At 56.9% G+C, this 22,717-nt stretch overlaps 2 protein-coding genes and 1 pseudogene across 11 annotated transcripts in view; 1 reads left to right on the plus strand and 2 right to left on the minus strand.

Moving 5' to 3' along the window:
* Positions 1–211: 211 nt before the first annotated feature.
* Positions 212–2,706, minus strand: LOC101789355 (B-cell CLL/lymphoma 7 protein family member C-like; annotated as a pseudogene).
* Positions 2,707–3,379: 673 nt separating this feature from the next.
* Positions 3,380–10,777, plus strand: Prelid3a (PRELI domain containing 3A). Of its 4 annotated transcripts, XM_005001222.4 has the most exons (7): positions 3,380–3,512; positions 6,131–6,299; positions 6,978–7,067; positions 7,408–7,478; positions 7,555–7,657; positions 8,366–8,460; positions 9,104–10,777. In XM_005001222.4, the coding sequence occupies exons 1-6, from the start codon at positions 3,481–3,483 to the stop codon at positions 8,417–8,419; spliced, it is 519 nt and encodes a 172-aa protein (XP_005001279.1). In that variant the 5' UTR covers positions 3,380–3,480; the 3' UTR covers positions 8,420–8,460; positions 9,104–10,777. The 4 variants fall into 4 exon arrangements, with proteins under 4 accessions (XP_005001279.1, XP_063088078.1, XP_013002121.1 ...); XM_063232008.1 differs by having other exon boundaries at positions 8,366–10,777; XM_013146667.3 differs by lacking the exon at positions 8,366–8,460.
* A 3,646-nt stretch (positions 10,778–14,423) lies between these two features.
* The window catches only part of Spire1 (spire type actin nucleation factor 1), a 92,349-nt gene continuing 84,055 nt past the window's right edge, over positions 14,424–22,717 (minus strand). For 3 of the 7 annotated variants that reach the window (XM_013146665.3, XM_003464423.5, XM_005001221.4), the window contains 5 exons: positions 18,024–18,161; positions 17,654–17,724; positions 17,262–17,289; positions 17,050–17,183; positions 14,424–15,704 (listed from right to left, as the gene is read on the minus strand). In XM_013146665.3, the coding sequence (XP_013002119.2) occupies positions 15,585–15,704; positions 17,050–17,183; positions 17,262–17,289; positions 17,654–17,724; positions 18,024–18,161 (491 nt within the window). In that variant the 3' untranslated portion in view covers positions 14,424–15,584. Of the gene's footprint in view, positions 15,705–17,049; positions 17,184–17,261; positions 17,290–17,653; positions 17,725–18,023; positions 18,162–21,165; positions 21,340–22,717 lie in introns of all 7 variants that reach the window. The other 4 variants (XM_005001219.4, XM_013146664.2, XM_063232005.1 and 1 more) reach the window with 3 other exon arrangements.

The raw sequence follows: 22,717 nt of genomic DNA on the forward strand, positions 1-22,717 counted from the left end.
TGCCTATGAGGAAAGCGATGCAGCATTTTCCAGTGGTACTCATGACCCTGCTGCCATGGCCTGCGGAAAGGCAGCTAACAAGACTCACGTGCAGCTAATGCTGTCCAGGTGATGAATCTTGATAGGGATGCCAGGTGTTAAGGTGCAGGGAACATGAACGACAGCACAGAACACTGAGAATATTTCTTGTCATCACTTTGTGAGCACTTACTTATTTTTTTTTACAAAAGGGACTTTATTTGTAAAAATCCAAAGGGGCCCCTGGAAAAACAGGACAGGCAGGCCGGCTTCTCATGGGTCAGGGGCATTTGGGCAGATGCACTTGAGTGGGGGGGGGCGCCCTCCAAGTCCTCTGTGTTACCCTGGCCGCCTCAGGGACAGGTGGCACTGGCTCAAAGACAGGGTAAGCTTCAGGAGCCTCAGCTTCTAGCAATTCTGGATGGGTTCCTCCTTGGTCAGCATTGGGGGTTCATCAGTCCCCCCTGCAGGTATGGCCGCGGGTTCTCTCTCTTGGCCCAGCAGTGGGGGCTGAGCCTCCTCAGTGACCCCTTCTGGTAGTCTAGCAGGTGACACAGGGCGGCTGTGCTGGGGGGTGCCCCCAGGACTGGGCTCAGTGCCCTTTTGCAGGGAGCCTTCGGAATGGAAACTCTGGCTGCTATTCTCATCATTGAGATCCAGCAGGATGAGAGGGCCACCTGTTCGGGGACTGGTGCCCCTGCCACGCCTCTCTTGGCCATGGGATCTTTCAGCCCTAGCACCTGCCTGCCGTGGCTCCTCCTCCTGGGAGTCCACCATGGGACTTGAAGATACGAAGATACGAAGGGAAGTGTCACTCACTGTCACCCAGCACTTCTCCCATCGCTGGACCTTCTTGATGGTTGCCATCGCCATCACCTTCTTGACGTCATCTTTGGCCTGGCTCCAGGTCTCAGCCTGCACAGTCCTGCCGGCCATGGTAGCAGCGCTGGGGCCCTGGCCGAGTCTGTGGCAGGACTGCCTCCCGTCCGTCCGCGGGATTCACATCAGACCCCGGCGCCGCTCTTGCAGCCTGATATCCCTCGAGCAAACATTTAGACCACATTGGCCACGATAGTGGACTACAGTGACCAGCGGGGTGACAGCTGCCTGTGGACAGCCCAGGGCCTGAGCCCCTTGCCTTGCATGCAACTTAACAGTTCCTTCACCTTCCCCGACTGAGTCTCCTGCCAAGGAAGGGGTGCTTGCTCTGCGTGTCAGCCTCCGTCCTCAGGTCCTCAGAGCTCAGGCCCCCGCAGGGATGAGTTTCGAGCCAGAAAGGAAGTGATTTACCAGGCATGTGCTGAAAAGCTGTGTCAGCTCTGCCCACAAGCAGACTGCAAAGCAAAAGATGTGCTTTGAAAAACCTGACTTCAGGAATTTGAGATAGGGTTTGGCAAGAGGAAATATGTGACACAATAAAAGGTCACACCAGTACCTTGTTTTTAGTGCTGTGCTAGGATATTAGAGGCTCAAGGGAGATCTCAAAATGACCTTGGATTTCAGTTTTTGCTTTTTTTTTTTTCCCAGTGCTGGGATTCAACCGCTGACGCCCCTCCCCCACGCGCTCAGTAGGGTGACATCAAACCTCAGACCAGTGGCAGGAACTCTGGTCTGCTCTGCACTATCACTGGTTGATGGCGAGGTAAATAAAGTATTTTCTCTCCCTGCCCCGGCTGATCAGTGCCTGGCTCTGCGACAGTCCCTGGGTAAGCAAGACCTGAATAGGTGAGAAGCAGCTCCCCAGCTTCCTCATACCTCAGCTTCCTCACACCTCCTCCCTGGCTGGAAGTCAATTCTCTCCCTGTTCTGTAAACACTGTTCTGCTACTACAACAATTTTAAACTCATTTTATTTTTAACAGCAGTGTCTTTTGTAAGGAATGGAATTGTGATATTTAATATAGAGACTGAACAAAATGCATTTGGGTGTAGCTCAGCACTTACCTGGCGTGTGCAAGGACTTGGGTAGGCTCCATGGCTACCGCGCGTGTGTGAACACACACATACACACACACATAGATGGAAGGCAGGAGCTCTCTGTGATCAGTAGGATCACACGGTTTCCCAGCTGGCGATTTCAGGAGTTGTGGAGTTTCTGTCACCCAGGGAAGGTGCCCTGGCCCCTGCCAGCCTCCAAACTTCCTAGGTGCCATCCTGACTTGCTGAAAGGGCAGTGTGCAAACACCTCTAGCCTCAGGACTGGCCGGAGCCTAGGGTACAGTGGAGACCACCCTCAGTGCCTGACATCGTGGACCTGAGTCTGAGTGCTGCTCTCCCAAATTGAAGGCGGTCGTGATAGCCTGGGCTTCTCGCTCCCCAGTGCAGCCGAGAACCACCCTGCACAGGTTAAAGCGGAGCCCAGAAACGGGCTTCTCAGGAAGCAGGAGTCTGGTGGGAGCAACAGGGACAGAGTCAGGGACACGCGTGGCAACAGGGGCTGCAGGCGCCACCCTGGACAGTCATAACTCTCTGGTGGGGGCCACCCTCCTGTCACCAGAAGTGGGCTCCAGGCAGGTGGGGCAGGGATGAAACTCGGCTGGGCAAGCTCTTACCTATCAGCGCTAAAGAACCTTCATCTGATCTCTTCCTTCGTGCGAGTGCCCGAGGGTGGCTCCCCCAGCATTCGGTTTGCTGGATGGCGACGCTGGCGTCTGGAGAGAGAGGACCAGCGAGTCCAGGCTTGCTCCAGACCGACACCAGGGGCAAGTGCGTCCCCAAGGACCAGAGGACAGGGGTGCTGTGGGAGCCGGCAGGAGTAGGGGTGACCCCTGCCTCGTGCATGAGAGCTTGGCGCCACTCCAGGAGGACCGCGACTCACGGAGAGGAATCTGCCTGGGAGGAAAAGGCGCGGACCCACAGTGGTGAAGCTCACCGCGGTGGACCGGGAGCAAGGCCGTTCCAGGTCTCCTGACCCAGCTGGCACCTGGCTTCCGGGCACAAAGCGGGGGCAAGCGCCTCCGCACCCCCCGAGCTGGTCGCGGTCGCGGAGTGCCAGCAGTCCCTCGGCGGGCGTCTTCCCCGCGGTATGGGGCGGTGGCATCGAGAGGGTCCCTGCTTATTCAACGGCCAGCCGCTTTCGCCCTGGCCACGTAGTGGTGCAGTCTCTGTGGGCTGGCCTGGCTCTGCGTGGCACCCCCTGGCGGCAGATGTGAAAGGGGACCTGCGAAAGATAAGCCAGTCCCGGCGTACCTGTACCCGCGTCCCTAGTCCCAGCCGGGTCCACTGCCTCGCACTTGCTGGCTCCAGCCACGTGACTGGGGCGGTAGCAGGCCCCCTGAGGTCACGTGACATGACGGTGTCCAATCGCAGCTGGTCTACGAGATGAGGGGCGGATCCTAGCTTTGTGCCCCGCCCCCGCGCCGGCGCCGCAATTTGGGGAGGGGGAGAGGAGGGGCCGCCGGGGGCGCGCACCGCGGGCTGCAGCGCCGCCGCCCGCAGCCGGACCTGCTCACCCGCGGCGGCGATGAGGATCTGGAACTCCGAGCACGTGTTCGGGTGAGCAGGCAGCGGGCGGGCGGTGCGCGCGACGTCGGTGGGGTCTCGGCCGCGGTGCGGGCGGTAGGGGTCAGGGAAGGACCGATCTCCTCACCTTCCGTCCCTCCTTTTCCCTTCTCTTCCATCCCCCTTTCCTTTCCCTTCCTCCCTTCTCTCGCTGCTACCCCTCCCTCTCCTCTCTTCTCCCTACCACCCTTACCTTCATCTGTCTTTATCGTGCGAGCGTGTCGCGAGTGGGAATCCAGCCAGGGCGTTCCCTGGGCCGCCTGGGTGACAGGCCTGCGCATGGGATCTGGGACCTGGCTCCTGGGCCCAGCGTCCAGAGTGCAGTCTCGCAGGGCCTTTTGAGGAGCTCAGATTTTCAGATTCTGGAGCCCAGCAGAGGAGGCTTGCGTCGGGAGGCTGGGGTGGGTGGGGGCTGGGAGGGATGACCTGCGTAAGATGGAGCTGGCATCCTTTGGCCTTAAAAAATCCAGAACGCTAGTCAAAGCGCATGGGCCAGCGTGGACTCTTTGGGCGCGTCCTCTGCGGGCTCCAGGCCTGTGCCCTGGCCCGGTGTCCCAAGATGTTCAGGAGAGGCCGGCTGAGGAGCGCTGCTCACCCTCTTGTCTCTGCCTTCAGTTTGTTTTTAAAGTTTTATTGAGAGTCACCGTTCATGGGACTCAACTCCCGTCCTGTAAGCACCCATTTTAAAGTGTCCATCCCAGCCCAGTGCAGGGCATTCTGGGAGGCTGAGGCTGGAAGACTAAAACTGTGCAACTTAGTCAATTAGGAGACTCTGTCTGTGAATGTTTGGGACATTGCTGGATGTGACAACCCTGGGTCGGTCCTCAGTACTGGTGCAGGTGTGGCCATAGCCCGGTTTTAGGACTTTTCCATCTCCGAGACCCTCATGCACATCTGCAGCCTCCTCCACGTTCCCCAGGCCACCATTCATGTGCCCTGGGCATAACCTGCACCTCGAAGGTGCTGGGCATCAGAAGTGTATGGCCAGCAGTGTCCCTGGGGTTCCCCAGGGCTCAGGAAGCTGGCAGGAGCAGTGAGAGGACTGGAACCAGTGGGAGGAGCTGGGTGCCCGCTCTCCCCACCCCTTTCTCCTCCTGGGGGCAGCCGAGGAGGCTGGGGATTTGCCGACCTCCTTCCCCAGGCCTGGGTGTGCAGGGCTGCTGACTGCTGCCTCTGTGCGAAGGTCCTGCACTGCTGTTGTTTCCTGGCACACGCAGCAGTGGCAGCATTGTGGACAGCCCGCCGGGCTGCTGTTCCTCCTTCTCAGTCGTACAGTTGTGGTCCAGCCCTTCTGAGATAAGTTGGTCTCAGTGCAGGTGTGGGAGGGTTGGGGACACTGCAGTGTCCCGCCTGTGCATATGCTGCAGCTGATCCTTCCTGGGACTCGGGGGACGTAAGGGTCCCTGGACACAGCACCCCCAGCAGCCAGCCCTGGTGTCTGTGGTCCACTCAGCCAAGGGCCTGTGTGGCCAGCAGCTCTCAGGCTGTTGAGGGCACTTTCCTCCCTGGGAGGATATCTGTCCTGGACTGGTTTTATCAGTGTGGGTTCTATCAGTGCCTGTGGGGTTACACATCACTGTCTCCTGTGGTTTGGCTCTTTGGTCCCCAAACCTCACACAGAGTAAGGCTTGTGGAAGGTGACTGGATCTTGAGGCACTGTGTTTGTCAGTGGAGTAACACAGATAGTAGTCCGCATTCTGGTCCTCCCATCTCTGACCAGTGCCTCCTGTCAACCTCAGCTTACAACTTTCTCAGGTTTCTGTAGCTGGTACCTCCAAACCTTTTAAAACTCATTCCCAAGAAACAGGTCAAAGGCTCCTAAACCACAAAGTCAGGTAATCATAGCAATTCCCCCACTCCTGGTACCACTGTTTGTAGTTGGTGACAATCAGAATAAATTATCGTAAGGGCCTGGTTAAACATGTTCACCCACAGGATGACCTGCTGTACCGCCATTTAGAATTATGGTTTTGAAAATACCTGCACAATGTAGGTGAGTGGCCCATCAGCTATAAAAGATGTTCAGTGAGCCCATATATTGAATATAACCTCAGTATTTTTTGCAGTGTGTGTAACGTGTTCCGTACGTGTGTTTTGTGCGCATGTGTGTACTGTGTGTGTGTATATCAGGCCTTGGGTCTAGGTGTGTTTACACGTGCTATTCATCATTGTCTGGGAGCTGTGGAGAAAGGCTGCCTTTGTGGGGAGACCTTTTTGCACAGGGGGCTCACAGGTATCCCCCAGGAACCTGCTGAGGTCCCGTGTGCCCCTGCTCATGGCCTTGCCGCCATCTGTCCTGAGGAAGTCAGGCAGGTGTTGTGAATGTGAGGGTTGTGCATGCCAAATTGTTGACAGGGCGATGTGGGAAGTGGTCTTAAGTCTTTTAAATGTTTTCTTGTATCATTATTTTTCAAAACTTGAACACTTCTTGTGATCTAAAGATGTGGCAGTTTCTAGTCACACACGTGCAGAGGTGGGAACCAAATCCAAGGTCACTCGCTCCAACAGGTCCTGTCCTGTGCCCCGCACAGGAGAAGAAGGGCAGGGGCCCAGCCTGGGTGGCGGGAAGGTGGCCACTCTTCCTCTGGCTGGTGCTGACTCACTTTCTGCAGCCACCCATGGGACACAGTGATCAAGGCGGCCATGAGGAAGTACCCGAACCCCATGAACCCCAGCGTGGTGGGCGTGGACGTCTTGGAGCGCAGCGTGGATGGCTGGGGGCGGCTGCACAGCCTGCGCCTGCTGAGCACCGAGTGGGGGCTGCCTAGCCTGGTCACTGCGGTGAGGCACTGTCCCAATGCTCTCCCTCCTGCAGGGTTTGTCCCCTGGCTCCTGCCTTGGCTGCCCTAGCAGCCCTGCCCGCTGGGCCTCTGGCTCCGTCCTCCTGGTGAGGGACCCCTTCCTCTGGGCAGAGGTGCTCTGCGAGGCTGGTTCCTGTCCCTGAGTGGCTGTGGCCTCAGCTCCAGGACACCCTCCCTGGTGACTTCCCTGGTAGGATTCAGGTCACTGGGTTACCATCTCACTTCTGTCACCTCTGGGAAGGCCAGAGTCCAGTTGGTCACATTTGCAGGCGCTTGGTGGAGGTGTTCACACAGGCGTTTGTGGGACATAGGTCCCCTGTAACAGCCTCTTCCTCAGGCTGCTGGTGAAGGACAGTGTTCCATGCCTAGTGCCCTGACCTGTATCCATCACAGGGCCCCTTGTCCTGGACCTGTGTCTTTGTGGCCAGCACTATCCAGAGTCCGGCTAGTATCTGCTGCTGCTCTACCCCACAGCCATGTGGTTTCGGTCAGAGCGTGAACTGTCACACTCAGCTCTGGACTCTGCATCTGTCACCTTCACGGGTGTCAGAAGCACCTGTTTCAGGGTTATGTCCCTGGATGTGCCAATCGTTGGGTAAGTGAATTGGGAGATGGAACTTGGAGCATGTCATTGTGCCAGTTTTGTCTATGTTTCTAGATTTTGGGAACCAGTAGGACCTTAACGTACATCAGAGAGTGCTCTGTGGTGGACCCTGCGGAGAAGAAAATGGAGCTTTGCTCCACCAATGTAAGCGGCGGCCAGGGCAGAGGGACACTGGTTCTTCTCTGGCTGCCCGGGTGTGTGTGGCTGGGGCTCTGTGGGCAGACTGAAGCCGCTTCGCAGTGTTCTGTTTACTCTAGTGCAGGAAATGCATAGGAAAATGCAAGACTCCAGCCAAAAGGAGAACCGAGTCCCATGTGCCAGTCACCTGGGGCTGCATGGATGGCTGGGTCCCCAGGGTGTCTCATGGCCTCCCCTGCCTAACACTCAGCCTTCAGCCCAGCTGAGCACTGATTTGGGGTGCAGACTCCAGGCAGGACCAGGGAGGAGGGCAGGAGGCACAGAACCTGACAATGTCTCTCTGCAGATCACTCTGCGGAACCTGGTGTCGGTGAACGAGAGACTGGTATACACCCCACACCCGGAGCACCCCGAGAAGTGAGTCCCAGCCTGGGGGTGCGCAGAGTGGCCTGGGGGCCTCGGAGTGGCCAGCCTAACTCCTGTACTCCTGTAGGACGGTGCTCACGCAAGAGGCCATCATCTCCGTGGAGGGTACAGGCCTCGGCCGCTACCTGGAGAGCTTGATGGCCAGTACCATCTCTTCCAATGCCAAGAAGGTGAGCCTGGGCCCTGCTTCCTGCTATGGTGACCGTGGCAGTGATACCATCATGGCCCCTGCGGTGCCTCCTCGGCCAGGTCTGGGGTGAGCCCATGCAATGGAGGAGGAGCAAAGGTGTCACTGTGCCTGGACGCTGGGGAGCAGAGGTGGCCAAGAGCCTGGCCTTGGTGACACTCGCTTTCGGGCTTTTCCTTGGGCCACACATCTTTGCTCTGTGCCCCCTATCTTCATGGCTCCATCTCCACCTGAGCTCCACTGGGGCTGTGCTTCCCACCCTGTTGAAGCCACTGACCAAAGTCCAGTCGGATGGCAGAGCCAGGCCATGGGTCTGAGGAAAAGCCTACAAGGAGCAGTACATGTCCCGGCTGGGTCCCCTCCTCCCATGCCTCTCAACTTGGCCAGGTGGAGCTGCAGGTTTGCTGAGAGAGCACCCTGGGAGGAAAGGAGACGAGGCTGTCACCAGTGAGGCTTCTCAAGAGGAAACCAGGGTGCCCCCGAGCTGTGGCCAGGGTGACACACTTGCCATTATCCCCGGTGATGGTGCTGGGGAGGGACAAGGATGGTAGTGTCCTGGCCTTGCTGCGTGGGCATGGCAGCTCTGGCACAGGCTTTGACACCTCAGGGTCGCACTGCGGGTCTGTGTTGGTGATGGGAAGGCCGCACGTTGGGTGCAGGGCCCAATCAGTATTGTCCTGTGTTCCTGTAGGGCTGGGCGGCTATCGAGTGGATCATTGAGCACTCTGAGAGCGCCGTGAGCTAAGGGCCACGTCTGTAACCGCTGGTACAGCCTCGGCGGGACCGGTGGGTGTGCGCTCCACTGTATTGCAGGGATGTGGCCTGCTCCATCACCTGTGTTCCCCTGCCCTGCTGCAGATGCCTAGGGCCGGGCTGCCAGATCTCCACACACTTGTGTCCAGCTTGGGAAAGACAGAGGCCCCCCCCCCCCCCCCGCAGGACAGTCTGGTCTGAGGCTGGCCCAAGGGCAGCTGTGGGTAGAATTTGCAAATTTTTACTTGGTGCTGGATGGGACCAGGACCCCAGGCGCGCTGGGCAGTGCCATCACTGACCTGTCCCCAGCCCCGCATGCACACACATCCTTGGGGAAAGTTCGTGGTTTTCAGCTGCTGGCATCACCTTCTGTGTCCCCAGCTTCTGCAGCCTGTGCTGGGCTGAGCATGTTGGCTACCCTCCCTCTGTCTATTGGTCTCTCTGGCCCTGCCCCTGTGCTACCTTGGTCTCCGTGGTCAGCTGCCTGTGGAGCTCAGGCGAGGGATGCAGCTGCTCATGTTGCCCAGCTGCTGAAGCAGTGGTTTCCAGACTCTGCCTCTACCTTGATCCCAGGCCTGCTTGGGGCTGTGCACCCATGGGGAGCTCATAGGGCTAGGGCTTGTGTGCCTGCTGTGTGCCCCTGTGAGCTGTGGGCTCTGAGCTTTTGTGTCCCCAGGAACCAGCACTAAGCTGCCTCTATCTGTAACCGGATCCTCCCTGATGGAGTCGAAAAAGGTGGGCGTGGAGAGGATGACAGCAGGCAAGGCCATGGTGCTGCCATTTGGGAGAGGAGAAGCCTGCGGACCCCAGAGACCTTGGCTTTGAGCCCCGCCCAGGCCTACGGAGCCCAGACCACCACCCTGGGTGAGGACATTGCCTTGCACCCACCCTGAGGCCTGGTGCCAGAGTCTCCTGCCAGCCCCAAGTGCCTGTCCTGCAGGACTCCACTCTCCCCTCTCCTCTGGCAGGGCACTGGGCACAGGGTGGTGGGAATACATGCACTGGGTGGTGCCAACAGCATGCCAGGCAGGTGACACCGGAAGCCCAGCACCCTCCTCTAAGGCTGTGTCAGCCCCTGGCTATTTCTTCCGTGGGGAAAACTGCGGCTCCCAGCAGTCTTTGGGGGACCTGGCCACGTGCTTGGCTTGGGGCTGGCATCACTCACAGCGTCTTGCTTGAGCTGGGGCCTTTGCAGGATTTAAAAGTGGGTGACTTTGCCTCACATGTCTGCCTCACCTTGGACAGGCACAAGCTCAGAGGGGCCTTGCTGCTGGGGTCCCCACAGAACCCCCCAAAATCACCGCTTCTGGCCTGAGCCAGTGTTCAGTTCCCAGCACAGGTAGCTGGGGGTAGGGGGAGATTGCCTTTACAGAGAGGGTGCCCTTTGCCCTTCCCAGGGCCTAGGGCACCCTTGGCTGCATAGAGCAAAGCAGATCTTTCCACAACAGCTTCCTTGCCCTTTTCTGTCAGTGCTGCCCAATTCCCAGATGCAACCTGCATCCCTGAGACCTGTCCCTATACTGGTCCCCACAATCTGGTGTCAGCCAGCGGCTTGGCCTGGTTCTATTCCCCTTAACCCCGTGCAGTGTGGGTGCTGGGCTCCCAGGGCTGGCCTTTTGTGGGCTGTGTGGTGGTACTGGGTTGACTTGGGGACGGGGTCCCACGGGATAAGAGCCTTGCTGCCCCCGTTGGGGACACTTGGCCTCAGAATGGTCCGTGGGGCCTGCAGCTGGGCATGAGGCTGCCTGCAGCCCCTCCCCAGTGTCTGCCGAGGGCTGTTGCCCACCTCCAAGCCTGGTGAACCTCCCACCTACACCTCTGTGCTGTCGCCTGCTGTGGGGCAGTGTCCCCCATTCGGAGGCCTGGGCCCCCTCCTGGCCCCTGGACATCTCCCCACAGAGTGTCCATCACTGCTTCTTTCCCTGAGATGGGTATTGTCAGGGCAACCCTCCCTCCTGTCCCCACATCGCTGTGGGGTCTCTGAGCCCAGGTGTTTGCACCTTGTCATAGACAGCCACCCAGTGGGACAGAGGCAACTGCTGAGGGTGCCCAGCTTGGCCACCGGCACTGGAAGGGCTGGGCTGCAGCTTTGCAGAGAGCCTGGCTCAGCGTGCAGCGCCCGCGGACTTAAATATGGGACATGCTCAGAGAAGGGGACCAGGCCAGGGCAGCACAACTGTGTCCTTGTAGTCCCAGCTATTCAAGAGGCTGAGGCAGGAGAATTACTTGAGCCCAGGGATTCAAAACCAGCCTGGACAGCATAGCATGAACCATGTCAAAGAAAAAAAAACTTTAAAAATTGTGTATTAATAAAAATACAGTTAGCGCAGACTGTGCAATACCATAAAAAGTTTAATTTCATGATTTTCTTACTGATTGTTGGCCAATTATCTTAATGTGGCAAATTTCAGACGGTTTTGAATTTACTGCAGTTAAAGTGCTGTGTGAGAGGCTCTGCACATGAACCCGGCTGTGCTGGCTCTTCACAGCCTTGGTGTCCAGCTACCGAGGCCTATGTGGTATGGCGCCGGCCCGGCTGGCTGAGCCACAGCGGCCCATGTCCAAGTCTTGCTCTTTGCTTTCGTTGCTGCTGTGGGGAGGAGTGGCGTCCACCTGCCTGGGAGCAGCCAGACACGGCTGGCATCCTGAGGGCTTGTCCTCATTCCGTTGGGAACCTGCTCTGGCATGGGCATCCACATGCTGTCCCTGTTCCAGTGAGTGCGGGGCTCACTGAGGGGAGGGTGTGGAGATGATGCCGGGAGGGAGCTGGACATGCCAGGCTGCTCAGCAGGTGGTGCCCCTGTTGGCTATTGGGTGCTGGTGACTGGATGTCCCCAGTCTGTCCAGCTCAGGGTCAGGCTGCTGAGGGCTGGGTGAGAAGGCAGGGTTGTGCTACATAGTGGGAGATGTCGCTTGTGAGCCAGACTCCCGAGAGCCACTTTTGTTCCCAAAAAGCGGCTCCCCTTGTCTGGCAGGTTGAGGAGCTGCCATGGCAGCCACCTGCCTCCTTCCCTCGCAGGTCAGGGAGTGCGCTCAGGACCCCGTAGGTGGACACCAGGCCCAACGGCTCTGACAGCGCGTGGCCACCCACCTTTTTTTTTTTTTTTCCTGAATATCCTTGAACTGAAAACCCACCTTTCTGAAGTTGCTGCCCTAACAGCAGCTTAGAGCTTGGTTTTCCCGCCTCGAGTTTCACGTGAGCACAGCACATGCTGTCCTTCGCTTCCCTCCACATTACGCTGTTCAGTTCGCAGTCCGCTTTGCCCCACCCGAGGACACAGTGAGGACTCAGGGTCACTCACACCCCCTCCCCATCAAGTGGCCTAGGTGTTGCCCTCACCGGGGTTGACCAGTTGCCACCAAGCATGAGCTGTGCAGTCATAGCAGCTTGAGGGTCAGGGCTGATCCTGGTGCCTGGCCAGTTGCACAGCTGTGCTTAGAGTGAAGGGGGCAGAGCTGCGTATGTGTGGGACTCGAGGGCCATTGGGCCAGGCCCTGTTCAACCCATCACTTACCAGAGCCAGGCACTGCCAGGAGGGGGGCTACACAGTGCGGTTCTGCCCCATTGGTTTCCATTCATAGGCTGAGGGCTTCCTGGGTCCCCAGGAGGTGAACACAGCCATGTCCTCCAGCCTCTGTCATACCTGGTCGTATACAGCAGGTGATGCCAAGCCACAAGTTGCCCAGCGCTTTTGATGCCCATTCTCCAGAGCAGCCAGTGGCCCCAAGTCCACCTCTAGTTGGGCTCTTGGTGGGGGATGGGCTGAGCTTCACTGGAAGGTGTCCCCTTTTCAGTGTACAGGGGTCTGCCCCCTCAACGCATCCTGGGGTACACCTTATTGTGCTGACCCTGACTCCAGGGTGGAGTCTAGTCCTCTCTGGAGTGGCTGCTGCCTCTTGGCAGGTGGCAGCCCAGGGAGACTGGTGGCTCCGCACCCTCCCTGAGGGCCCACCTGGGGTTTCTCAGCCTCTCCGCCCTTTTCCCTGAACCGGCTCCACCTCAGACTCCAGCTTATGATTCACTGCACAGTATTCTAATGAGGCAGCCGTGGATGACGCCACCCCGTAGTTGCTTGCAAATCAGGACTAGGCCTCGTGCGCCCAATTTGGCAGCAGCATCGACACTGTGCCTGTGCCACCCAGGGCCAGTGGGCACATGTGCTACAGATAGGCCAGACCTGGTGCCTGGCCTGAGACTTCTCTGTGGAGCTGCTCACTAGGGCAGTTACCACTGTGAAGCTCTTCTTCTGGGGGAGCCATGCACATGTGTGGACATGTGGGATGAGTGGACACACATGCACACACATTGATTGTGAGGCAGACACACAGGGTTGAGGGGTGGACACTCATACAGATGTTGCTAGCCACATCTCCCAGAGCATCAGTACAAGGTGCTCCTAAAGAATGTCAAGAAACAGCTGTGTAAACAATATCAAACTCAGTATCATGTAATGTTTGCGATACAGTCAATGATGGCATTCTACTTAACATAAAAACGTAAGTTCCTACACTCACGTGTATCCTTTGAGGAATGTGCTTTAAAAAGTATACTGAAAGCTGGCCATGGTGGGCTGTAGGAAGCAGAGGCAGGAGGGTCTCTGAACTCAGAAGTTTGGACCCAGCCTGGAGAAAGAGTTGGACTCCATCTCAATAAAACAAACAAAAAGAAAAGCTCATCACGTTGCATATAATAAGAGCGCAGTGCCGGGCATGGGGGTACAAGGGAGGATGAGGCAGCAGGACTGCTGCGAGCTTAAGGCCAGCCTAAGATACACAGTGAAACTCAAAAAGACAAAAAAATAAAAACAGCACAGGCTGTTCTGTCTCTCCTCTCTACCATAGCTTGAGCATTACCTAACCACTAGCGGGGTCAGAGTAGCGCTGCTCAGCGGCACCAGTCTTCGTGGCAGGCCCGCTGCCACCAAGATGGCCCTTTTGGCCGGTCACCAAGAACAGCACCAGCATGGCAGGTGCACATGCAGGAGAATGGAGACACCAATGTGTCCCTGTGCACACTGGGAAATAAAACATCTTCTCAGAGAACACAGCGACTTCACCCTGAGACCCACACCTCTACTTCCATACTTGAAGACCCCGTACCACAGCCTCGACCTCCTGCCCTTCCCAGGGCACTGCAGGAAGTCCTCATATGTATTAAGGTAGTTAGGAAAGTGAGCGCCTTAAAAACATCACCGACAATTCCCACTGCTAATCAGTGTCCTCAAAGGTAGGGGACCACCTTCTGGCTCACCAGGAAAGATGGGGTGGGAGCTCTGCACTGGTGCTTGCCCTGGGTCTCAAATGTCCTCTGCCTGCATCCTCAACACGTGATGCTGACCCTAGGTAACTCATGCAGGGGGCAGTGTCTGGCCTCCGATCTGCAGGGAGGGGGTGGGGTACAGCTAGGGCTGCGGGAACAGCCAGCAGGGGACCCCTCCGCTCAGTGGGGATGCTGCCTTCTCTTACTTGGCCTCGAGGATTTGAGGCCCAGCCCTGGTAAGAAAAGAGGCCATCGAAAGCCTGGCCCTGGCTGTGAAGGGAGCAGGCACACATGCACTGGTCGCTGCTGAGGGAGCAGAGGGGGTGCTTACTTGGCGAGGGCGGTGTCTCACACTGGAACACAGGCAGCAAATAGTCACTTCTGAAAGCACATTATCCTAGGCTTGTTTATCTTTATGGTGGTCGTTTTGTTTTTGCAAGGCTGGGGATCAAACGTAGGGCCTGACACATGTTCTACAAGTGCTCGGCATGGAGCTGCGTCCCCAGCCCTTGAGTTTTGATTTGGAGGCAGGGGCTCACTAAGCTTCCCAGCAAACCACAGGGAGGGTGTGGCAGTGTCCGCACCAGCACCCTGTATGAGGCTCACTTCAGCTCAAGCTGGGCCGGGTAGTCTCTTGCCAATACAGTTTTTAAAGCTCCAAGAGTCTTTACAATGACTGCAGCTCAGCCAGTGGGGCTCTGAATACTTCCCACACAACACAGAGGAACCACCAGCGTGCATTAGTCAAGTCATAAGGTTTATTTCATAAGTTTACGTGGTTTAAAACCATTCACCAAACTGTGAATTTCCACCCATTAAAAACAACCACTGAAGCGGCTCTGAGGTATCACTGTGCCCAGTCGGAGGGGCTTGTCTAGGGGGACAGGCAGGTCCAGTGAGGCCACAGGTGTGTCCTGCGCAACGGGAAGTGCGGTTTACAGAAGCAACACGATTCTCCCTTCAGCCCCAAGCACGCCTGGTAACAAGGCTGGCCAGGGCCTGCCCCCGTGTGCTGCTTTCACAGGATGCCCCGTCACCCGCCACGTCGCCCTCCAGGTAAAGCACAGCGTGTCTCAACATCTTGCTAGGTGCAGGGGAATTTCCTTGTACTTTTCAAAGAGCTAGGTTTTTTTTTTTTCTCTTAAAATCATTTACAAAAATAAACTTCAGGTTGAGACCTTAGGTACTAAATTGTGGCTTAGTTTAGTTGAGAAAGCTGCACTATAAAGTTATGAAAAAACCCGGCTCTTCCCTGCACCCTGGGCAGCTGTGGCGGCCTCCATCACCAGATGCTCCACCACCCATGGACCTGGCGTGTTGTCCCGAGACCGCAGAGCCTCACCTGCAGCTCAGGAAACTGTTAGTAGCGGCAATACATTCAAGGCAGGGCGCAGCCCGCACCTGTTAGGCACAGGGCTGCACAGGCATCCCTGCAAGGACCCGGAGCCAGGGACCATGTGTGGGAGAAACACTGCTGGGGCGGTGCCAATGTGACTTAACGGCCACGGTGCACTGACAGCGACACCCACAGGCTGACTTCTCACCCGAGAAGCTTTGCACCGTAGTCAGGGACACACAGGGACCACAGGGAGCCACACAGAACATCCAGCCTCCACACCTCCACGTGCCAGTCTTACCCCACTGCCCCCTCCCCCCTGCATCCCTGGAGATGACGCACGTGTGAGGTGGGGCTCAACGCAGGCTCAAGCCTCTGAACGGGGTGGCTCGCAGGTGCGGGACAGTGGCGGAAGGCACGGCTCAGATCTCACTGATGGGCCGCTCTGAGGGACAGTACTCTGCGGTGGACGGTGAGGACACATAGAAAGACTGCGTCTTGCGCTTCAAGCGCGCCCGCTTGTTGGCCAGCACCAGGCTGCGCCGACTGGAGCTGATGATCTCAGAGATGAACTTCTTGCAGTCCACGCACACCTCCATGGCGCTCCAGTCCTCTGTGAGCTCCTTGGGGAACTGCAGCTCCTCGTCCGCCTTGTCTGCAGACCTGGACCTCGTGGAGAATCTGGAAGAGAGCCCCAGAGCCCAGGTCCTCTCAGTGCTCCGCTGTGCTGCTGAGGTGTGTAAAAACAATTTGCAAGCCGGGTGTGGTGGCTCATGCCTGTAATCCCAGCACTCGGGAGGCTGAGGTGGGAGGATTGTTGCGAGTTCGAGACCAGCCTGGGCTACAAGGGCTACAAAGTGAGCTCAAGGCCATCCTGAACTGCATAGCGAGACCCCGTCTCAAAAAAGACCGAAAAAAAGAAAGAAAGAAAACAATTTGCTGCCCCAGCACTGTGGGACTAATGTGATCTAATCCCCTCAGGGAGACAAGGCTCAAAGTGACTTTTGAAAAGACACTAGGAAACACTTTTCATTAAGAAACAATCCTCTAGTGTTTTGGAAAAGAGCCTCATGTGACTGCCACACACTATGACACTGTGCAAGCATCGCTGAGAACCTACAGATGACTCAGAAGCAGCTGGGCTGTGTCCTGACAGGGGCGTGAGTCACCATGGACAGCACACTGCACTGCAGGGAGCTGAATTAAGTGAGTCACACGTCACATCCTGACATTTGCTTGTCACCTGTGTATGTATCAAGTGTGCCTCCCCGCCAGCAGTTAGTTCTGTTTGGGCCCCGGGCTGGAGGTCGAGAGTATTTTGGGATCCACTACTGGCTGACTCTCTAACCAACCCAAGCAGGAATCAAGGTGTGGATCCAGGTAAGAGGTGGCACAGGGAACAGCACAGCTGTCACTTACCACCCCAGAGCTGCAGCCCCCAGTGGTTGCCATGGCAATGGTGTCTCAGCCCCCAGAGGACAGATGACTGCGCTCTGGTCATGGGCTGGCTCACAACCAGCTCATCTCCAGTTCCCGACACCTCTACCCCACTGCGTAGGCCCGAGCTGCCTGCCGCCTCCTCCTCCGGCTACTAACCTCACCGGCACTCTATGCCTGGGGATGGACACTTGGGCAGCGTGTCCTCCCTCGAACTGCAGCTCCTGGTGGTGGCCTTAGTGCCTACCTTGCCATCATAGCATGAGTCTCAGCTGCTACGGGCTTTTGTTAATCCAGGACAAGAGAGATGGGAAGCAGGATTAGATGCTATGTGCAAATTTTCAATTCCATAGCAAACAGCTCAGTCTTAAAGGTAACTTTAGAAGCACACAGTTAGGCATCATTTCAAAACTAGAAAAAAATATAAACTGCACGTTCAAGGCACCCTCTCAGCCAGCAGCCACTGCCCTGAGAGGTCACCGCTGGATGGCTGAAGCCAGGCTGGGCCAGTGTGCCAATCTCCTCTGACCCAAAGGCTGCCTCCTGCTCCAGCCAGGATCCCAGGGGCTCTTGACCCAGCCCCACCCACCTGGCGATGCTCCGCAGTGGCCGATGGTGGCTGGCAGAGGGCTCTTCTGCCTGGGCACTGTCTCCTCTCTGCAAGGCAGATGGTCCCAAGGAGAAGATGGGGAGGGTGGAATATGGCTTGGAGGGCAGCCGCATCTGTTCACCAGAGAAGGCGGAGTATAAGCAGGCGGGGACGGCACCGGGCAGTGCCTCTACCCGCTGAACTCAGCTTACCTTCTTGCAGCACTGCGAGCACACGGGCCTGTGCAATAATCAGAAGCAGAAGTGTTAGAGGTGTGGCTGAGGGTGCACCCTGGAGACCTCAGCACAGCACTGCCAGGGCCTCCCTGCCACAGCAGGGGCACGCTGAGGGACCACACAGAGGACTGTGGCCGCCCAGGGCAGAGTCAGCTTTGCCTGGAGTGTCCCTGCTTGCCTAGCCCAGCCAAAGTGACCTTTGTGTTTCCTTTTCTGTTTGAACCTGACTCCTTGTTAGAGTCCTCTGTTCCCCTACGAGTGACACTTCAAGGTAACAGCAGCAACAGGCAGATTGGCGAAGGAACGAATGCTCCCCAGGCCAGGGACACGATGCTCCAAGCACTGACCCACCACAGACAGGGCCTCACCTCTTGCAGAACTGACAGGTGTAGGACCAGGCAAAGAAGGAGAACCTCCGGGTGCGGCAGCAGAAACAGAGCTGGAAACAGAGTTCAGAAGTAAACGGGGGAGGGGGAGGAGGGCAGCAGCCATGGCCCCTCCACCCCCACCCCGTATCACTGGCAGGAGAAGAACAGCAATGGGGTCTGCCCCCCGTGCCCCTGCTGTGGCAGGGAGGCCCCCCCCCACGCCTCTCACAACCTGACAACGGCAGGCCATGCCGCTTTCCCAGCTGTTGTGGATTCTGCATTATGGTTTCTGCTCCAAGGGCAGACAAGGTGTGTTGCGGAGGTCACCAGAGTGTGACCCCTCACCTCCAGACCCGCAGGACGGCCCTACCTTTCCCTTCTTCAGGGCGGTGTAGACGTCCTTGTACTGCTGGTACTTCTCCAGCTCTGCTTTGACCAGCACCTGCCGGATGTGCATCACTTCCTCCACGGTGAGCGCCAGGCACTCCACCGGGTAGCAGAACTCCTCCTGCAAGGCAAGGGCTGAGTCGCACGCCACCCAGCCGGCTGCAGCCTCCCGCGAACATGTGGTTAGTAGCTCAGAGAGAGAAGACAGGAGTGCGTCTGTGATCTGAGACAGAGGCGGCGCCATGGGGACCACACCACTCCGGTGACAGCAGGACGTGGGACCATGGGGCGCTGCAGCCACCTCGATGTGCAGGCCATGAAGGCGCTATGCAGGGTCAGGCTTTGCGCCTCCTGTGGTTCTACTCGATTATCAGCGTGTCCTGTGTTTGGAATTTCCAAAATAATTTTGTTGTCTTAAGCCAATTTTTGATGATTTTTTTCTACAATTTTGCAGACTGAGTGCTGGCACAAGCCTCCAACTGCACGTCTGTGACACCGGCACTGCTGCGGTGCCTGGAGCAGGGTGGTTAGTGCTAGGTTCTGACAAGCATCACAAGGGGTCAGTGACATCAGCGCGCTTCGGGAGGCCCTGGCCGGCTCCGTGGGCTGTGACTGGAGCCCTGGTGGCTTCTTCCCAGAGGCTGCTGACCCAGCTTTCAACAACACTGGGTGTGCAGTCAGCGTGGAGCGAGGTACCTGGGGATTCATGATAAATATTGGTGCCAGCTGCCACCTGTGCCCAGGCCTACAGCCAGCCGAAGGCAAAGGTGTCACTGATCCCTCAGAACAGGACCCTCGCCTGCTGCACTCCATCTGGCCAACTGGAGATTGAGGATCTAAGAGAAAGACAGAACAGTCTCGGCCTTCTGGCTGCCGGGCTTCAGGGCCCCTTGTGGGGCAGTGACTCGAGCTGAAGGTCCCAATAGACATGTTAGGATTCTCCCACACAGCACCGCCCCCTGGAAGTCGCTGCCAAGAGGCACACAGCTGTGCATGGTGCAGTGCTTATATGGTTCTGTCTTTCAATCAGAGAAAATGAAAATCCACATTGTAAACTTGACAAACATTAGCATTTACTATACCAAAAGCAGCATGAAGACCTGCTGCTTCTCACGAAGTGACAGGAAATCGGCTCTGTCCATGCTACCCACGGGGAAGTCAGATGTGCTTACAACACTTCGCAGAAAGCCCTGTGACTGGCTGCTGTCTCGAGGGGGATGGACGCTGGAGTTAGCCGACAGGCCTTGTTCACAAAGGCTGTGTCTCTCACTGCACCGTGGCATCTCCTCTGTCCTCTCTTAGAGTGACAGGATGAGAGGGCTGCCCCCCTGGAGGACAGAGGCCTTGCATAGGCACATTGCATGCCTGGGGGCAGCCCGGAGATGTTTACCTCACCGGGAATGCTTAGGAGGATGTTTCTCTGCAATGTCTTTTCTCCACACTCTACCCTAGGGCAGAGCTGCTGAGTAGGATGCAGTTAGGCCTGGGTCTTGACATCTAGTGAGGGACCAGGCAGCCAGAGGTGCCTGTGCCTCAGGGAGGGCCGAGCAGGGAGGCCCTGCACACTGGCTCTCTCCTGTGGGGAAGCTGCAGACCTCAGCTGCGTCCTCCTCAGGGGCGAGTCACACAGGCCACTTAGCAGGCCTCAAGACTTCCTGCTTGGAGACCCACTCCCCTCAGGCCAGATGCTAATGTTTTAATTCTGGAGCTCTCCTAAGGACAACCAGACTTGAATGCAACATCAAACAAAGCAGTAAGTAGTTATTGGGATAGTTTCAGTCATTTTTCAAGTGGGCAAAAAGGTCCATTCAGCATCCCTGAAACCAAAACAGATGCTCCCCAGGTTTGGGGTAGCCCAGCCCTGCCCACAGCAGCCCTGGCGCAGACCCCGTGGCTGCCACCTGGACATGCCAGGCCAGGGCTCTGCTTGCTTCTCTGTGTTTCCATGAGACTCAAATTTAGGACAGGAAGCTACATCTGAGTTTCAGGAAGTGTGCCACAGCGACTGGTATGCCCTTAGAAGGTGCCTGCATGCGTGGGTCACCAAGATGGCTGGGCATTACTTTGACCATTCGGGACGTACTCTGCATACTAGTGTTTTCCAGGTCAGCGCAAGGCAGAGAGAGCAGACTCAAGGTCCAATCACTGCACCCCAGAGGGAAACGGGGGCTGGTATCTCTTAGACAATGATCTTGGTTAGGAAATCTCCCTTGCAGAATAGGCAGACCCAAGAGTTATGTAAAACAATCCCTGCTTCTCAAGGTTCTAATAAACTCAAGGAAGGCAAATTCAAATAATAATACCAGCTGCTAAGTTGAGTTACTTTCAGCACTTCGGCTCAGAGGAACCCTCACTGGCCCAGACCAGCCTGGGGGCCATGGTGCCTGCGGCTGGGGGGCTGTATACCAAAGGCCACCCCGAACCTGGCCCTGCATTCCAGGAGACAAACAGGTGATTGTGGGACAAGCCCAGTGCTTCCCTTCTTCCTGTGGAGCCTCCTCTCTAGGCTAAGATGAACAGCAAACCCTAAGAAGAAAGCAGCTTCCAGATCCACTGGTGAGGACATACTTAGTGACACTGGCCAAAGACCTGGGCTTTGCAGTGTCCAGCACATGCAGCAGAGTGGGGCAGAACATTACCGTGTGCGGAAAAGCTCCACAAAGGTAATCAAATAACGAAATTACATAAAGAAGGAAACATTAGAGTTTCTCTTGACAGAGAAGCAAACACAGGACTATCCCAGAGCTATGTAGAGGCCAGGTCCTGAGCCTAGCAGCCGCAGATCCCACTGAGCTGTCTGTGAGGACGGTAGGGCGGGTGGACGTGGCAAAGCTGCCCCTAGACAGCAGCTCACAGAGGACAGTGTGACCCCAGGAGGGTGCCAGCCATGCGGAGACGAGTCCTCCAGGCAGGGATACCCACAGCTGCCTGTCTGATGCTGCATTCTGAGTCTATTGTCCTTTCAGTGATTTACTTCCCTCTGCAAAGAGACTGTGGCATGATCTATGCATCCCACACACAACGGGAATCATCGACCGGAAGCAGTTAATTCTCACAGAGTACGGCAGCCGTCACTGTCAGAGAGACAGTGAAAAAGGCCCCAGAGCCAGCGCAAAGAGGCCAACCTGTGCGGATCTCCACCTGCTGGCCAAAGCTCTCTCACACAGATAATACACAGCCCCTGCCACCCCAAACACAGCCGCTTCCAGAGGGTGGGAGCCGAGTAGAGAAGCTGTGTGTATGGTAGAGAAAAGTGGTCGGAAAGGCGTCCTCGGCCATACACCGGTCGTCTTTGGCACCTGAACGACAGGGAGAGAAATGGCAGGGAAAGAAAAGCAGACATTCATGCCGAGCTCAAGTGACCTGCAAACAGCAACCACAGATCATGAATGAAAAAGGCAAACAAAATGCCACCGACGGGGAGGGTCCTGGCCAATGCCAAACCAGCAGCCAAACAGTGGTTATGGCCAAGACCTTGGGGTCACATGGCCTGGGCTGTGGCCCAGGGGCTTCCGCGTGAGCCTCCTGCTGCCGGACAACATGGGCAGACACGGCCCCCATGCCACGTGCCCTGGCCCCACCCACCATCTGACCAAGTGACCAGAAAATTACATTTTGAACATCCTACAGAGCAAAAAATTATCCATGACAAAAACATTCCTGCCATTTTCAGTTGAGGGGTGACAATCACAAAAGATTCCTTGTTTTCTAAAACACAGCTGAATTTAAAACCAATTCTGGGACTTTACAAATAGTGCTGACAGAGCTGGAGGTGCCTCCAGCATAGCAGGACCTTGGGGCCCTCCGGGAAAGCTGCCGTGCAGAGGTACAGCATCCCAAGAAGGGTATGCAGTTGCCCTGCTGCCTGTACCCTCGTGGCAGAGCAGGGCGACCGGGCCAGCTCTCAAGTCTGTGCCAGTACCCGGCTCCTTGCTGTCCTCCCACCCACAAGGTGGCTCAAGCTGACTGAGTGCTCAGCCCCGGAGCAGCACAGAAGGACACAGGTTCCCGCCCATCCTCTACACTCTGTGCTCCACACTGGCGACCAGGTCTGAGTTCAGTAATGAGGACCGGGCAGGGACTGATCCACTGACCCCTGGGGAGGCTGCAGAAGGACACAGCTGTCAGCAGGAGCGCACTCACACACATTTAAGTTGTGACAGGAAACATGTGCTCTGCTTAAGCAACTGCTGACTACCCTTGGCTGAAGCCTTTGGGGTTCTGAGTTTGAGCCTATCTGGCCAGGGTCTGCTTTTCTCTGCAGGTATAGAAACTCCTCCAACAGCATGCTGTGACTGTGCAGGGGCAGGGGCCTCTCGGCAGGAGGGACAACTGACGACTGACCAGCTCCCTGCACCCGCCATGCGCCATGTTCCACCAAGGGAAGATCTGCTGCCACCTCCCTCGAGCCTGCACTGATCTATCCTGCAAATCCCTGACCCCAGGCTGTGGCCACACGAGTGAGACCCTGAAGCAGGGGTGGCTCAGGCACCTCCACCGGACCCCTGCACCCTAAGCAGGGCCTGCCCAACACTGACCAGGATAAGGGGCGCTGCTTACCCCAGCTGAGAACCCCCATCCCAAGCCTGTGTGCCGTCAGACTCCTCTACTGCAGTCGGGCTCTGCTAAGAGTCTTCGGATCTGTTTTTAACAGTTTTTAAGTGGATCAGGACCCAT

The sequence above is a fragment of the Cavia porcellus genome, unplaced genomic scaffold (assembly GCF_034190915.1).
Source record: "Cavia porcellus strain 051 isolate PalLab524CR breed Dunkin Hartley unplaced genomic scaffold, mCavPor4.1 scaffold_20, whole genome shotgun sequence".
In the NCBI taxonomy this organism is placed as follows: Eukaryota; Metazoa; Chordata; class Mammalia; order Rodentia; family Caviidae; genus Cavia; species Cavia porcellus.